This window comes from Rissa tridactyla, chromosome 4, assembly GCF_028500815.1.
Source record: "Rissa tridactyla isolate bRisTri1 chromosome 4, bRisTri1.patW.cur.20221130, whole genome shotgun sequence".
Taxonomy (NCBI): Eukaryota; Metazoa; Chordata; class Aves; order Charadriiformes; family Laridae; genus Rissa; species Rissa tridactyla.
In genome coordinates this window covers 11,313,273-11,328,514 of record NC_071469.1, presented here as the reverse complement: position 1 = coordinate 11,328,514, position 15,242 = coordinate 11,313,273, and the positions used below count along the sequence as shown (strand labels likewise).

Here is a 15,242-nt window from a genome sequence, read left to right as displayed (position 1 = left end):
TGGCAACTCCAATAAAATTGGGGAAGCTTAGGGCATCGGGGGAACAAATGGTTTCAGGGATACATCTAGACGGAATGACTTGCTGCCAGGTCTGTCATATGTATGAGCAATGAATCATATGTGGTCCCAGCAGGAACCTAGTAACACACCAGAGATCAAGGACATACCTAATTCTAGTATTTGTAGTACTTGGTATGTGGTATTAATAGTTCCAGTTTGGCTTTTGGGGTAAAAAATAACTAATCATGCTCAGGGATGCTGTGGAAGGCAGTTACAACAAACTACAAGGAAGTATATGCACATACCATAGAATCATAGAATCTTCATGGAAAACCATTGACTGTGTTTCCATCACTCACATACTCGCAGGTAGGTGGGACTGAAACAGTGGCAAGACCACCAGTAGATGCACAAGGTGGCTGCGTCCGAAGGCATTCAGCGTGTTTGTGTCTGCATCCAGGTCCGGATGCCAAAGTTACGTGTATGGAGGGATAGGGAGAGATGAACATCACTGGAGCTGAAGGAGGGCCAGCGTCTGTTTTCTTTGGGCTTTTATACTGTAATTCATAATTTGTGGAGTCACTGGGAAGGCACAGAGCCTCTGTGCAGACTGAACCCCTTAAAGCATTCAAGGAATGGGCAGTTGTTAGATGTAAGCAAGAACTGCATTTATTTTTCTGTCTCTTTTTCCAGTCTTGTATGTAAAAAAAGCCCATTGTCCTGATAGCTACATGTACTAGTTTTTATTTTCTGTTTACATGTGTTGGCAGCAGAATGAGTTACGGGGAACTGCCAAACCGCTCCTTAAACTTGCCCCAAGCAAGGCAGTGGCTGCAAACCTTGCCCTGAGGGACTACTCTGTGGCCTCTACTTACAGGTCTTGGGGTTGGGGAATGTTTGTTACAGCCATTTCACCTGCCCGGGGAGCAGAGGTCTCCAAGCGTGGGCGGACCCCCCTCGGTCACAGAGCATTCTTCTAAAAGCAGAATAATTGGCGAATGGGTGAAATATTAATAATCCCCACTTCACAATATAGCAGCTCTTGCCATAGAAAAGTCACAGCTGGAATACAGCTGGGGTAAGCACGCCACGGTGTTACACTGGTAATAGATGTTGCCGTTGCCGTTCACAAGCCATCCCTGTTGGGTGACGGTAGGTGCATGATGGGCTCCCTGCTGCAGAGCACAGCAGCTGGGTTGTTGCACAGTCGCCTCCTGCAGTTGCAGGAGGAATGGCTTCTCCTTCTGAGAGATGGTAAATATTTTATCCTTTCCTTTGCTTCATGTTGGTAATTAGCAAAAGCAAGTCAGACACGATGCTCGCTATTCTTCATTCCACTGACTGCCAAGTCATATTTAGAATAATCTTTGTTGGTTACCACCACAATGCAGTATTTGAGCTGGGTTAAATCCCAGGAACACCCTTATAATTGAAACCAGCTGGGCGTAAATGAGCGCTAGCACCTAGGATGAATGTGGCTGCTTCAGTATCGCATGAGGAAGGAATTGTTTCTCAAACAGCTGTGACCGTAATGAGATAGGGATTCACAACTGGTATGTTAAGATTCACCTACCCGGTGATAACTTGGTAATCAGTGCAGACTGTGGACCACAAGTAACGTGTAGCCCCTTACAAAGCGCTTTGCACGCTGGATTGCTGGGCACTAGCTGGATGTTGTGGATGGTTTGTAGCTGTAGCTGCTCGCAGAAGGCGTCCTGGTGAGCCAGCACAAAGCCGACGGAGCCCGCGAGTGTGGTGTGGTCACAGTCTGAGTCCAGTTGTTTCCCCACTGAGAAGATGAACCATTTTATTAACTGTATGAAATTAAAACTAATGGAAAAGAAAATTGGGTTGGAATCAATGACTCAGCATCCTTACAACAGTAATTACGTATCAACAAAAGCAGCTTTTGGGGAAAAAAAATAAATTAGGCCCTCAGAGTGGTACTAAATACTCTTTTCTGTTGCATAAAGAGTGCAGAGAGACGAAAGCTGTTTGCAAAGCGAAGAATTCCCATATATTAACATCAGCCCACTCTTTGCTGAGTAATCTGTTTCTATAAGCAAAAAAGGAGCAATTCAATGCATTGTTTCTTTTTAGAAATAGTTCATATAATCCTAATTTCACATTTAGGCCTATAGCTGCCTACTCTTTCAGATCTAAGTAATTCTTTGTTCGGTAAATTTCCTCACAGTCTGTGAAAATACACACGTAAATCTTCTCAGATGAGCAGGGTACAGTTATATTTGAAGGAAACTATCACTTTACTGATGTTAAGTTACATGATTTTGGTATTTTACACACTGGCATGGCACTGTCTGTCTTCCTGCTACTTTTATGCCTACGTGGAGTGCAGTAGTTGAAGGGAAGAAAGTTAATGCCTGAATTCATTCACTGCATAACGCGCTTGCTTCAGAAAAAACCACCATGCTGCTTTTTGCAGGTGCTGTGTAGCTGTAGATGAGCCGATCATGTTATTCCTCCACAGACCCCAAAGACAAATCTGAAGTAGGTAGGTTGCAGTTAGTAAATAGGTTGAATCCCAAGCGAGAAAATGGTAACTTTAATCCTAGGAGAACAGAACTAATTTGTGTGAATGATAGAAAGTACATGGAAGCATCATTACGTGCAACTATTTGATCACCAAAAAAGCACAGCATCAGAATTTTTCCCTGAAGTGTTCATGCAGTCGGAGAAAAACTCTTTTTATTTCATTTCAATGGCAAAAGTGAATGGCTGAATTAGTCTGGCTGAGTTTTAAAGGAATACTTTATCCTAGAAATGGGCTGCTTCTCTCTCCTGGTGCTCTTTCTTCTTAGAGGGAATAATTGCTGATAAGTAGACCTTGTAACAAAAATACAATATAAAGTCATTTTAAGCTAATGATTTTACCATTGGGTGCTCTGTAAATGATTTAAATTTTTATTCTTCATACTGTGTTATATCCTTTCCTTGTAAAACTAAATTATGTATAAAATGGCTTGAATATATATGTAGTGTTTTCCTGAAAGTAACGCCATTTGAACACCTCAAAGAATCAGAAAAACCTATACACGCTTACACACCACAACTACAAAATCCAGAGTATGAATTTGTTTTTAAATAAAAAAGTAATGTTTTAAAAGGCTTGAGCATATTATTTGATTTGCATAAACACTGCAAAGATACTTATATTGGCAGAGTAGAAACTTTAGCTTGTTTTTTATTGGAAAAAATCAAGTTTAACAAAAGTACCCCTTTTAATACTTAGCAATGCCATTTGCTGCTTTTAGCTGGGAGAAGGCTCCTATCTGGCATTGTTTCTAAGGGTGCTCTGTTAGGGACAGTCAGAAGCCGTTTTCTGTATGCCCTTGGAGGTGCCATGACTCTCCTGCTGATTTCCTCCTTCACGAGTAAATCGACCCGTCATGGAGACCTGCAGAAGAATTCTGTACTGATAGCAATAACAACACTGTTTTTATTGTTCGGGGGAGTTAAACTGCCCTTCTATTGGGGAAAACATAAAATCCTAGTAAAATTCAAGCTTTCCACCAATTCCATATTTACTTCAATCGGTGCAGAAAGAGCTTGAGAAATCCGAATGTGATACGGGGTGTCAGACAGTTCGACAGATACCTGGAAGGAGAACAGAGTGGCTGGGGGTGAGGCAGCCTCATCTCCCAAAACTCCCACGGAGAGCACCAGCCACCAGCAGGAGAAGGAGCCCTCTTCTCCCCAGCCTCGTGGTTTGCCCTCCCTCCCCAGCCTGCCTGTCTTGAGCTACTTCACAGATGGCTTTTGCCAGAGATGTTCATGTGGCAGACTGTAGCAGCTGTGCGAGGAAACCACACAGTGAAGAAGCATGTAGCTCTACCAGCATCAGCGGTAGGAACCCTGGTTTCCCCTGGATTTCTGCTGTGCAGCCGACCAAGCTGTCTGGTCACTAGGATATCTATGAAGTCTCTTGGGCATCTGGGTTCTCCCATGCCTTGTCAAGGATGTGCTCCGACTGCAGGTTTCCCTCTGTAGGGGTGTTTTACATTGTGTCATGGCTGCTGAGCCTCATGGCATCATCTAGTTTGCTCCCCTACCTCCAACAGGACTATGCATAGCTGCATCATTCCTGAGAAACACTTGTGTCACCTGTTCTTGACAACACCTCTCCCCCCATCAGTTCCCCAGTACCCCAGACGGATTGCTTCTGGTGTGTGACTGTTGGTATGGTCAGAATGGTCTTCCAAATGCCCAACCTACGTTTTTCTTGCTGCAACTTAAGTTCTTTGCTTCTTGTCCTATCCTTGGTAGAAATGGCCAAGAGCTGCTTCTCTACTTTGCTGTTACCTTTTCCTTATTTGAAAGTGGTTATCTTTGCACATCAGTCTTCTCTAAATTTAAACAAACCTAATTCCTTTCCTGGTAGGTCATGTTTTCTAGATCTGATAACTTTCTTCCTCTGGATTCTCTCCAGCAGTTCTTTCCTGAAGCCTTAGTACTCCAGCTGTGGATTTACACTGTTGAACAAAGCAGAAGGACAATCCCATGGGCCTGTACCTTTTCAAGCCTTGAGAGAAAATTTGCCATCTGCAAATTTAGAATTAGTTGGTTTTTACTCAATCTGCTCATTATCGTCTTGATGTTTATAAAAAGCTTGTTGGATTCCTGATCCCATTGTTTTTATATGACTGAAGCTAAGAAGCTGTTCACAAACTAAAAATAAAATGTATTTTTAAAAGTGTAATTTACCCCTTCAGCACTCAAAATCTTTACCTCAAGAATTAATATTTTTCTGAAAGAGCTGTTTTAGAAATATTGGGCTGTTGTAAGAATTATTTGGTAGTCTTCTGCAGCCATTCATAGCCAGGAGGTCAGTGTGGATAAAAACACTGGTGCTTTCTCACTTGCAAATTCTTGCAGGTGCCGTTGCAGATTATCTCAAAAATATCTGCAATATCTGCAAATATCTTCAAGCAGACACAGTTTAGAAGAATAGGGGGACATAATTTGTTTTTCTCGGACATCTCTCAGAATCAAGGCATGGTTTTAGTGTTTCTCGTGTTCCTGCACCACTACCTGCAGAATACTAATCCTCTTCCAGTGGTTATGTATATATACACACGTGATACCTCAGTGAAGGCACCATTCGGCACCTGTACGCTGACGTTCAAGAAAGTAAGGTAATTGAACAGAGGAAATGGTTTAACTTTTGCAGAATGTTGTAAAATTAGATTCAGCTCTGATGACTCTTGAAAGACAATTTTTCCATGTTAGTTCATTGTGCAAGTATTGAAGGATATGAAACATATCAAGGCCTTAAATCTGCACTTGCCCTACACTCCTGTGAAGAGCTATTGATCTCAGTTGTTGGTCTGTGAGCAGCAACTTTCTGGGCAAGTCCAGGTTTGCATTGCTCATAAAGTGAAGGCATAAGAGAGTGTTTTATGCAAGCAAAGAAATCATTCCCTTGATAAGATGTTGCAGACTATCATTTGGTTTTAGTTAAATTAATTGGCTTGACCAGCTCTGACAATAGCTATCCTTGTTTCTCTGAGTTTGTAAAATAACTTTTCAAGTTACTCTACCAAGTGAACATAACGAAAATAAGTTGTGTCTTGTACCTCATGAAGCTGTGTTGAATGGATTTGCTATAAAATGTATTTATAAAATCCAGTATTGTCCCTAATAGTTTCTCCATGGCCGAATGTAACATTGTGTCGTTGGAGGGGCAAACATACCTCCGCCATGCATAGAAAAAGTGTCTTAATAACTACATGAGAGAACCAAATATACTTAGAATTCACTTAACTGGAGAGTGTAGAAAGCAACTGCAAGAAAGATACGTTCAGGTTTGCAACTCAAAAGAGCTTTATGCACAGGGGAAGCTGCCCTGAAATATGTAATAGAGAGAGACGGGTGTTAAAAGGGAAACTCTGAAGAGAGATGTCCTAAAACTGCAGCACTGTGCTTAAAGAAATCTTAGAAAGCACAAAAAGGTTAGCCAAAATCTGGTTTGGGGGGTTTTTTTTTGGTTGGTTTTCCAAGTAGTGTTGAGGCGTTTTAATTTTGTGAGCAGAAAGTACAAGTATGAAATTGGTTCTCTGAAAGTTATCATGATAAAAAGCAAATACAGAACTCTTCAACCTGATCTGCCATGTGTGCAAGCTCTGCTTTTGGGGAGGGGGCTGGGGTGGGGTTAATTGCCTCCAGGAGATTAACTCTTCCTCTATTGAACGCTGGTGGTGTAAGATTCGGGGTTTGCTAATATAAAGAAGGCTTGGGTTTTGTTTATTTTTACTTTTAGGTTTTTATAAATTTAAATTGGACTGTAAATCCACATTTTTCACATGAGATAGCTCATTAGAAATATGCAACAAAGCTCATCTATTGACAGCTTGTATTATTTTTGATAATCACATTGAGCTCCAGCATAACAGGTCTGAAATTTTTCGTCACAGTTGGGTCCTTAGAATTCAAGCTAAGAAGGAGGTGGTATTGCCTTTTGATATGTAGAGCTGAGCTGGAAGTGATTAACTGAGTAGCTCATTATTTTCCTGAAATAAGAGGGAGCCATTTAGTGGTTGTAATACAAGGTTTTTTGCTTCTTGGTCCTGTAGCTTGATCTGCAGTGTCAGCATTCACCAAAAGGGAAATCACTAAAAGCAACCTTTAGCATGAGAGGGTTTTTTTCCAGCAGGTTACTCCCCACCCCTATTGTACAGGTGTTATGGAAGAAACACTTGGTTGTCTTACATTTTAGAGGCTGGAATAGTAGCTACTAATGCCTCAAGATGATATCCAAGTAGGTAAAAAGGAATGGGAAGGGAGATAGCACATTAGTGAAAATTCACCAGTAAACACAATGCAAGATCTAACATGAATATCAAGTAACATTAATTACTTTAGAGCCTCTCTGTTTTCCTTGTGTGCGTTTTAATTATTATTTCAGCATAATGTAATAACAAGGGCTGGTTTATAGGACGATAATAAGACTTGAGGCTATGACTGTGGCAGATTTTGTAAGCAGAGGGTGGTTGTGCTGAGCAAAAGATGCCCATGGCTGTGCTGTGCGTTGCATGCCATCGCGCTTGGGATTGAGGGGGGGAAGGATTTCCTCTCTGAGTCACCTTTGAAGAACTGACCCAGTAAACAGTCCCACTCCATGCTGTCTTCTGGTGAAATGCTAAACTGTGGTCTCAAATCATGTGAGGCCAATAAAATCTCCAGTAGCCATTTTTCCCTGCACTGTGGCAGTAAAACTGAAACCTCCCTAATTATCCCAGTCAACATTCAATTACCTCTCGTTTACCTAAAATTCCCCCTGTATTTGAAGCCTTAAATGGACGTGATTGTTTTTGTCAGTTTTTTCCTAGTATTGCTGTGTTTATGTTTTAGCCAAATCTTGCGTACGAGGTTCAAATCTTGCAAGGGTTGGATCAGCCCTTCAGCCTTCTGAGAATCATGAAAGATGGTGTTTCACTATTTTACAAAGGTTTACATCTTCCTTTTTGTGATGAGACTTCAAACATTTTGTAAATTTTTGGATTTCCCAGACAGCAAATGGTGTATTTGGCCAGACTTCCCACTCACTTATCATTTGTGTGTGGTTGCCTGTGAATCCATCTGCTCCCTCATTATCAGTTATTAAAAGGCGTTCGAGACACTGATTAGCCTTGAGATTACTGGTGGGTAGGCACTAACATTTTCATAAACTGTGCTGAAATGTTCAAACCAATGCAAAGTTAAGAAACGCCTCTTTGTAGAAACAGATGTGGAAGTAAGGAAAATAAAGTTCCTGGGAGTCCATTTTGCATGCACCGATCCCTCCGAGCTCCTGTTAGAGCCCGGAGAAGTGGAAATACCCCATACTTTGGACGTCAGACCGGTAACGTTGGTTATCGAGACTGAGCCGTTTCCCCAGTTTCAGCTCTGTTTTTTTGCAAGGCACCGTAGCCTCCCAGGGACCGGACTGTCAGGTTTTGGTTATCTCTGATGATTGGTTGATTGGTTGCTTCGGGTCAGGGCTGCTGTAAATATTTCTCCTTTCAGGGAGTTCTCCTGCCCCAAGGTGTTTCGTCAGAGCTGTCACAGCCTCCGACACACAGCCTTCCCCTCTTTCTCTGTGGGGTGAGTGCCTGTCTGCCACTTTTCACCTGTTATTTTACGACCCCACTGAGAGGTATATCAGCGTGAGGATGGAGGTGTGCAGAAGGGGAAGCCCCTCTCTTCTGCGTGTGGAAAGGGCCTGCTTTCATCTCCCCCACCAGAATAAAAATGTTATAGTTTTAGGGTTTTTGGAGTGTTTAGGCAACTAACTGGATTTTTAAGTGCTTGTGCAGCTCATGCATGCATGTTTGAACACTCCCATCCACTTAGATCAGTTAGAGTCACCAAACTTCTTCGTTTTTCAAAATAAAACTGCATTATGCCTAGACATGTTGAGCCAAATCTGTTCCTGGTGTTGTTTCACTGACTTCCCGAAGAATTACACCAGAGATGAATTTGGTCTGGTATAGCAGCTTTTTTGCCTGGAGCAAGTCTTTATAGCAGAGTTGTATTTCTCTCAGAAATATAAAAGGAACACTGACAGATCTGCAGCTCTGGTGGTGTGAGCAGGTGCAGCTATATTAAATTATTTCTTATTAAATTGATTCAGCAACTTGAAGCTTGTAATTTTTGTTCTGCTATGGTTCTGTGACAAAGACTTTTTTAAAAAGGCAAAGTATATATATCTTTTCTTGTAATTCCTTTCTCTGGTATTGTAATTTTAAAGATTTCTGTTCGTATGTAGCTCAGATTCTGATTGTATTATTTATTTGGGTAAAATCTGAAATTACAGCCTTTTCCAGTTAATCACATTGAGCTGTGTCATCGCTAGTGTAATTCCATTTACTCCACTGACATCCGGATGAACATGAACAATAGTTTTTGGCTTTTGTTTTTATGTTTAAGTGGTTTTAGGCTCTGGTGGTCGCTGTGGCATAAATTGGCGTGCTTCCCTTCCAGCCAGTGGAAGTATGCTGATTTACCCCCACCTGAAGGCCTGGCTTCTTATTTTAAGGGTGCCAGTCTTCAGCCAGATGAAATGTGTCGTGTGCTGCTGAGTTTTCCCTGGTATTAAGACCCACTTTGCCCGTCTGTGAAAAATAACCTGATGCTCTGTGCCTTCATGTACAGAAAATGTGGTAAAGAGTTTCCCATCTGACAACCTTACCGCTCCACCTCTGCTGATTTTGGGTAGAATTGTTACCAATTTTTTACTTTTCCTGGGTGCTTCCCATGCTCGTGTTATTGCCATTAATGTTCAGCTGCTGTTAACTTAGAATCAGAAGAAGAGGAAGTGTTTGCCTGAAGTTCCATGTCTTTAATGCCTTTTTGGGGTTGTTTGTTTGTTTTGTAGGTTTATTTCCTTTAAGACTCCAGGCTTAGGCTTGGAGACCCCAGCCATCACCATTGAGCCCAGCAGCTGGAGCGGCAGCGAGAGTCCTGCCGAAGATATTGAAAGAATGAGTGATTCTGCAGATAAACCTATTGACAATGATGCAGAAGGTGTCTGGAGCCCTGACATTGAACAGAGCTTTCAGGAGGCTCTAGCTATCTATCCACCATGTGGGAGGAGGAAAATCATCTTATCAGATGAAGGCAAAATGTATGGTAAGTGGTACACATTTAGCCTTTGGAAATAATTGTCCCAGTGAGAACTGTAAAGCCCAGCTTGGTTTTACACAAAATTCCTGGCTCTGATTTTGGTACTTACGGAGTAAATCTTGAAGAAATCTGTGAAGCTGAGGGAGCTCAGCTGGGCTGATGCATTGCCCAGGACTTTCCGAACCAGTCCGTCCCCCGCTGGCACTGGGAAGCAATATTGATGCAGAATTGTGTCTTTAACGAATGCTATGCTGTGGCTGAATGGGAATGTTTAACAGAAGCTTTTAAATGTGCCACTCCTTGAACATAAAAAAAAAAGTAAGCATTTTTCTTTATATTTCAATAAATGGTGCAGAAAGAGAAACGGGAACTACAGTCTGCATGATCATGTGGCAGAACATGCAATATTAAATTGCAAAGTGATAAAGTCCTTGTTGCGTTCAGAAGCCTCTCGATGAAAGAGGCAAGTTAGGGGTGCTTTTGTGCCTTTCTTTTTCTTTTTTTTTTTTTTCTTTCTTTCTTTCCCTTTCCCTCCGTGCAAACTGCTATAAATCAGATGACGTGCTGACAGCATTCCATAAATATCCACTCCGCCGAGGCATACTGACATCTGCATGCACTGTCCGGGGCTCCTTAGCTTTCCTCCCGCTCCTCCGAGCTCTTTCTCTCCCCTTCGCTTTTTCTTTTCCAGTTTGCAAACTTCTCGCCCCGGCTCCTCCTGCCGCTGTGCCTGGGGGGGCCACTTAGAGGCGACCTTGCCCCTACCTGGCCGGGCTGTCCGGAGGCAGAGGGGGTGGCGGCCGGCCCGGGGGCGCAGCCCCGAGCAGATGGTGCTGCAGCTGCCACCAGCTGTGCCCCCCCGCGCCCCCCCCGCCTGAGGTCATGGAAACAGGGACACTGCTGCTGCTGGCGGCGGCGGGGCGGGGGGGTCAGGGCGGGCAGGACCCGCTCCCCCCGTCCCCCCCCGCCTCCCTTCGCAGCTGCCATGTGACCCTGGCGGCCACGCGAAACGTCGCGTCTGGAAAAAGAGAGTTGGGATGAAGCATCTCAGCTGCCCTTGGCAGAAAGTTGCCGGGCCCCGGTTTCCTGCCTGGGTGTTTGCTTTTTTCTCTCCCTCTCCCCCCCCCTTCTCTCCCTGCGCAGGGGAATATAATTTCTCTTGTCTGCTCCTTCTCGCCCCTTTCTGCCTATTTTGATTGTATTTCGGTGGAGTTATTTTCCTTTGGAAAGGGGGGATGATTTGCTTAATTAGAAGGTTGTGCTCTTTCTAGGAGGACATAAGCATGTATGTACAAACAAGCTTATTGTGTATTTATGCTCAAAAGCTCTACTTAGATTTGAACAGCCTCATCAGCCAAAATAAGGGTGGCTGCATTTTTTTAAATCAGGATCCCTACAACCACAGTAATCACCCCTGAAGTCTGATTTTTGGTGTTTTGAGGCATTCTTTGTGCCGTTGTATAAATTAAAGAAATTAACATATTTATCCATTCATTTTGACAATCACTGATTTAATTTAATGGTTCTCTAATCCTGAATGTTAACATTTGTTAAATTATATACATATAAAGCCATTTATGCATGTCTGATTGCCGATTAATATTGCTAGCTAGTAATACCCTAATACCCTACGCATGTAAGCACATCTCATATATTTATGCTCACCCTAAATCAAATACTGTTTATTTTCAATCAAAGAAGGAGGTATGCCTGTTTGATGCTGAAAACTTGACTTAAAGCGTTGCCCTGTTTGGGAAGAAAAAAATGTTTTAGGAAGTACAGGGTACTGTAGGAGCAGAATTTACATCCTGCCTTTGCAGTGGATGAACTCATGTTTTCATTCTTCAAGCTGAGTAACTGCTTTGTAGTGTTTGAGGATTTATTGAAACCATGCTAGGTTTCTGAGGACTTTCTAATAGAGTCTTATGGCCCTGAGAGCATAATTGTTCTCCAAGGATTTTGAAATCAAAACAGTGTAAGTGTTTTAGATTCTGTGTGGCATAATGAAAATAATTTAATGCCTTTTAGTGGCATACCAAGTTTATTTCACTTACAAGAGAGACACTGCAATATCTCTAAGCTTCCATAGTGTTGGGGGATATTGTAATGTGTCAGTAATTCATGAACCATGTAAGACAAAAGGTCAAGAGAGCACCATTTCATTTTGTAACTGAAATTACCTTTAGATATAGGCACTAGAACAAATACGATCTTTACAGAGGCAAATATAATGATCACTCCGTGTGGATTAAGTTAAGCAATTGTAGTTTTTTATCTTTGGAGAGAGACTTTGAGAAGAGCAGAGATTTTGCTTGAAGAAATATTTTAAGTCTCTGCCTTTGATTTAATGAGAGCTTTGTGACATTAATGTAAGCAGAAGCCAGAATTTCTTCACTGTTCTTTGTGGTGGTCTAAAATTGTCCTTAAAAGTGGCATTTCTAGGAGGGCTGTGTACAGGCTCCTGGGCGGTTGGCTCGGGGGGACCTGGAGGATCGCTCGAGAAGGGCTGGGGGGCTTGGATTCTGGGGGGCGTGCGGGGTGGGTGGCCAAGGGACTCCTGCCCGCGGTGCCACCTGGGCAGCAGCAGCCCCATTGGCCGCAGCAGCCCCAGCGGTACTGAGGGACATCTGTGACCTCTCCGGGCAGCCTGAATCGCTTCAGCTGTTCCTCTACAGCTGTGATCATGCATGAAGGAGGGAAGGGAAGGGGAGGGCCTTTCCCTCTCCCCGTGCCTTCCCAAAAAAGTAGCTTACAGCACCAGAGGAGGATGAGAACAAGAGACTTTCAGTCCTACCCCCACAGAAAAGGGTTGCAGGGCCCCGTGGCTGGGGAGGGGAAGGGGATGTGGTGGTTTTTTTGGCCCTGGGGCATCCTTGGACTGTAAGGACGAAGTTGTGACCTGTGTGAGACCAGGAGCATTTCAGGCTGCCGCTGACCCTGCCACCAGTTCAGGGTTATGGCTCCTTGAAGAAACCCTCAGAAAACAAAACAAAAACTTAATGAAACTCTTGTTTTTAAATTCATGGGAAATGATTGAGTAAGAAGCAAAGACACTTGTTTTGATTCAGACGGGCAAATTCCAGGAACCATAGTCTGTAAATTCTTGAGAGAAAGAGAGTGCGCTGTAAGGCCAAGGGACCAGTGATAAGGTGCAGGAAAGCATTATCCATCACTTCTTTTCCCCCTTCCTGTGTGCCTCTGCTTGTGTGGCTGTGATGGTCTTACAGTTCTGGTTTTGCTCCTAGTACAGTATTGACTAGTAGTAAATAAAATAAAAACAAAGGTGAGGAGGGATTAAATACGAAAGCTTGAAGGAGGATAGAGGAACACATCTGTAAACTGATGCTCACACTCTTTGTGGAAGCAGTTGAGCGTAGCCCATGGAGGAAAGAGTTGACTCTGAGGCCCATTTTCATTTGTCTTGCAAAGTATTGGTAAGAATTTTTTTCACCTGTACTGCTTCAAAAGGAGTATTGATAAAACACAAATATCATCCACTAATACAAAGTGGGACACCCTATAATTTGTCTCCCCTCTCAGAGCTCAATTCTGATGAATTTCTGTGTCCTTGTTTATCCAGCACATAGTAAAACTCTAGCCCGTTAGAGGGCATTGGCTGTCCTGTATTTGTACTTTGTTCCAATTGTTGTTCTTTTACTGCTGACAGTTTAGTTACTCGTAGCAATTCCTGTGAACTCACTTATTGGCAGGATATTTGCCTGTGCTTGTCTTTGCTCCTGGGAGAGTGTTTTGGAAAAGATTACAAGAATGAAAGCTGCTGTGAAATGCAGCCCTACTTTTATCCCTGGTGTAACACTGAAGTCACTGGAGTTACCACGGGAATGGATTTGGCCCCGTGTGCATGTTTTCATCTTTTTTTTTTTTTTTTTCTTGAAATTTAGCTATAGCGAGACATAACTAGTGCAACTCCAGGGACAATGCCAAAGTAGCATAAGTTGCTAGCAAGTGTAATAATGCCTGCAGACATGTTACTATCAGCATTGCTAACTTAGCTTCAGGGTAGCGAAGGTGGCTTTTGCCTTTAAGACAAGAAAATAGTTTGATCTTAATTTTTGAGATCTGTAAACAGCTTTTGAGTTACGAATGAAATTAGTCATTGTGACTTGCATTTGAGGTATTCATCTCTGCAAGAAAACTACTTAAGAGTGTATTAATGATTGTTTTAAAAGGAAGTTTTGTAGCGTGTTTAGTTGTTTTACAGAGAAGAATGAGTACTAATTAACGTGAGAAGGTGCATAGCAGCCTTTCAAAACCGTTGTATATGTTTATTAGGTCATGCATAAAATCTCTTGGCCTTCATTACCATGACAGTAAAGGAAAAATGAGACTTTCATAAAAAATTCTACTCAGATGATAGAATTTTTGCACGATGAGTAATAATAGTCTTCGTTTCCAAAGCACCTTATATAAATTGAATATTAAAATTGAACTTCGAACTAGTACATCGGCAGAAGAAATCCTATTCTGTAGGCTTGCGTGGTTCTGTAGCTAACTGCTATTATTAGGTGTCTTTCTGGGTTTCTGTTAGGAAACTGCAAGGTAACTAGCTTTATGAAGAATACAGTAACATGTTACAAATTATTTTTACTGTTGCTTTTAATTTTAAAAGTTCCATGCAAGTTACTGCCTCTATAAAGACATCACTACCTTATAAAGTTTCCAGAGTATTAAATATATTTGAATGCGAATAAGGTATTTGGAGTGATGAAATACCAGATGTGAAGTATCAAGTTGCATGTTTATTCATCTGTTATTGCAATCATTGTACAAAGATACACTCTTGTATTTATTTTTTTATTTTTTCTTTTTGGTCTCACAGCAACATACACAAAATGCACTGGAGATAGGACTCCTATTCTGAAAGCTACTATTTGGGTTTCTTAGATTGTAAACAAATCTGTCTAGAAACATTCTCGCAATGCTGTGATTGCTCACTGTATGACATCATGGCACAGTGCATGCATGAAGGCAGGCTGCAAGCCTGTGCTGAGCAATCAGTTCAACCTGAAGAAAACGAAGGTTCAAAGATACGGTGTCTGTTTCAAAAGTTACTACTCAAATTACTCAGATTATGAACAAAGGTGCCTATGAACATTTTTGCAATCCAGGGATATCCTTGCAACATCAGCATGCTGTGCTTGCAAGGGGCAAGCTGCTTTTGTGAGCTGCGCAGTAGGCACTGCTGTCATTAGAAGTGAAGGGTATCGGGCTTCTTGTCGAGGATTTCTGGAATGTGGGGGAACAGGCTTTAATCTTTCTATTTGGGCTTTCAAGAGCAAATTGTCAATGGTTTGGGATAAAGTGGCAGAGTCTTCTCGAGACAGAGAATGTTTGGTTTTTTCCCCTCTCCCATAAGCTGCCATCCTCAAAGAAGAATCTAAGTGGGACTGTATGAGAGCTGTGCATGATAAGGTATCAACCCTGACCTGGGGAGCAGACAGAAGAGAGCAGGCTGTGGGAAGCACCACATCTGAAAGTGTGAGTAATGTTGTGCAAGGTCATACATGGCAGTGCGATCACATACTCCATTTGGCTGTATTGGGTCAGGAGAATGATGTATCCCAAAGGAAATGGGAAGCTATACTAGAAAGTTTTGCTGA

The 15,242-nt window shown here is 42.3% G+C and overlaps 1 protein-coding gene across 10 annotated transcripts in view; it reads left to right on the top strand.

The window, feature by feature from the left end:
• Positions 1–15,242, top strand: part of TEAD1 (TEA domain transcription factor 1) — a 163,505-nt gene that overhangs the window by 46,367 nt on the left and 101,896 nt on the right. For all 10 annotated transcript variants that reach the window (XM_054198066.1, XM_054198060.1, XM_054198059.1 and 7 more), the window contains exon 3: positions 9,374–9,627. In XM_054198066.1, coding sequence (XP_054054041.1) covers positions 9,480–9,627 — 148 coding nt within the window. In that variant the 5' untranslated portion in view covers positions 9,374–9,479. The remainder of the gene's footprint in view (positions 1–9,373; positions 9,628–15,242) is intronic.